This window comes from Neopelma chrysocephalum, unplaced genomic scaffold (genome assembly GCF_003984885.1).
Source record: "Neopelma chrysocephalum unplaced genomic scaffold, ASM398488v2 Primary Assembly neopelma1_95077, whole genome shotgun sequence".
In the NCBI taxonomy this organism is placed as follows: domain Eukaryota; kingdom Metazoa; phylum Chordata; class Aves; order Passeriformes; family Pipridae; genus Neopelma; species Neopelma chrysocephalum.
The window spans coordinates 1097-3376 of NW_020923776.1; the positions used below are offsets into that span (position 1 = coordinate 1097).

At 53.6% G+C, this 2280-nt stretch overlaps 1 protein-coding gene across 1 annotated transcript in view; it reads right to left on the minus strand.

Moving 5' to 3' along the window:
* LOC113980733 (histone-lysine N-methyltransferase EHMT2-like) overlaps positions 1–2280 on the minus strand; it is a gene marked incomplete at both ends in the record, with an annotated part of 4529 nt that overhangs the window by 341 nt on the left and 1908 nt on the right. Inside the window, one exon of the mRNA XM_027707934.1 lies at positions 1427–1603. Coding sequence (XP_027563735.1) covers positions 1427–1603 — 177 coding nt within the window. The remainder of the gene's footprint in view (positions 1–1426; positions 1604–2280) is intronic.

The window sequence follows — 2280 nt, forward strand, 5'->3', positions numbered from 1 at the left end:
CTGGGCATTCCTGTATTGGGGTACTGGGAGCACTGGGAGGGGCTGGGGGACACCATGTCAGGGTACTGGGAGCACTGGGAGAGGCTGGGCAATCCTGTATTGGGGTACTGGGAGGGGCTAGGACAGGTGGGGGACACCGTGTCGGGGTACTGGGAGCACTGGGAGGGGCTGGGAGGGGCTGGGGGACACCATGTCGGGGTACTGGGATCCTTTACTGGGGTACTGGGAGCACTGGGACCCCGTCTTAGGGCACTGGGAACACTGGGAGTACTGGGAGGGGCTGGGCAATCCTGTACTGGGGTACTGGGAGCACTGGGAGCACTGGGAGGGGCTAGGGGACACCGTGTCGGGGTACTGGGACCCTTTACTGGGGCACTGGGAGCACTGAGACCCTTAATTGGGGTACTGGGAGCACTGGAAGTACTGGGAAGGGGTGGGCAATCCTGTATTGGGGTACTGGGGGGGCACTTTTGGGGTATGCCAGGTCACTTTTAGGGTATCCCTGGTACCTTTAGGATACCCTAGGACAATTTTGGGGTATCCCAGGACACTTTGGGGGCATCCGGGGACACTTTTGGGGTATCCCAGGATAGATTTGGGGTATCCCAGAATACATTTGGGTTATCCCAGGTCCCTTTTGGGGTATCCCAGAATACTTCAGGGTATCCCAGCTCACTTTCAGGGTATCCCTGGTAACTTTAGGGTATCCCAGGACAATTTTGGGGTATCCCAGGTCACTTCGGGGGTATCCCAGGATAGATTTGGGGTACCCAGAATACTTTAGAGTATCTCAGGTCACTTTTAGGGTATCCCAGGTAACTTTAGGATATCCAAGGACAATTTTGGGGTATCCCAGGTAACTTTAGGATATCCCAGCACACTTTTGGGGTATCCCAGGATACTTTAGGGTATCCCAGGACAGTTTTGGGGTATCCCAGACCACTTTTAGGGTATCCCAGGTAACTTTAGGATATCCCAGCTCACTTTTGGGGTATCTCAGGACATTTTGGGGTATTCCAGGATACTTTAGGGTATCCCACCTCCCTTTTAGGGTATCCCAGGTAACTTTAGGATATCCTAGGACAATTTTGGGGTATCCCAGATCACTCTTAGGGTATGCCAGGACACTTTTAGGTTATCCCAGGACACTTTTGGAGTATCCAAAGATACTTTTGGGGTCAGTCTCAGGTATCCCAGGTCACTTTTGAGGTATCCCAGGTCACTTTTAGGGCATCCCTGGTAACTTTAGGATATCCCAGGACACTTTTAGGTTATCTCAGGACAGTTTTGGGGTATCCCAAGGCACTTTTGGGGTCAGTCTCGGGTATCCCAGGTCATTTTTAGGGCATCCCAAATAACTTTAGAATATCCTAAGACAATTTTGGGGTATCCCAGGTCACTTTTGGGGTAGTTTTTGGGGTCCTACCTCTCGGCCTCCTGGCCCAGCAGGGCCTTCTCGAGCAGGTCCCGGGCGGGGCCGGGGTGGAGCCCCCGGGCTGAGAGGGCCCCCCCCGAGGGCAGGGGCAGCACCGGCCCCCCCGAGGAGTCAATGGGGGGGTCTGGAGGGGGGGCCCGACCCTCGCCCTGCCCCCGCATCCGGGCACTGAGAGAGGGGGGGAAAGGGGAGGTCAGGACACCCCCAAAAAAACCCCTGAAAACACCCCCAAAAAACCCCCCCAAAACCCCTCAAAAATGTCCCAAAACCCTCCAAAGAAAACATCTCCAAAACACCCCCAAAACACCCCAAAAATCCCTCCAAAACCACCACCAAAAATATAACCAAAACCCCCTCAAAAACACCCCCAAAATCCCCCTAAAAACACTCCCCAAACCACCCTAAAAACACCTTCAAGAACATCTCCAAAAGCCCCCAAAAACACGCCCAAAACCTTCCAAAGAAAACACCTCCAAAACACCCCCAAAACACCCCCTAAAAACATCTCAACCCCCCAAAAATCCCCTCAAAAACACCCCCAAAAACACGCTCAAAAACACCCCCAAAACCCCAACAACAACCTCAAAAACAATCCTCCCAAAACCACCCCCAAAACCCCTCAAAAATATCCCAAAACCCTCCAAACAGCTCCAAAACACCCCCAAAACACCCCAAAAATCCCTCCAGAAACACCCCCAACCTCCCCAGAAATACCCCCCAAAACCCCCCCAAACGTCCCCAAAAACACCCACAAAACCACCCCAGAACCCCCCAAAAAACACCCCAAAAAGCATCCCCAAAACCCCCTCCTAAAACACCCCCCAGGGTTGCCCCAACTCCCCCCC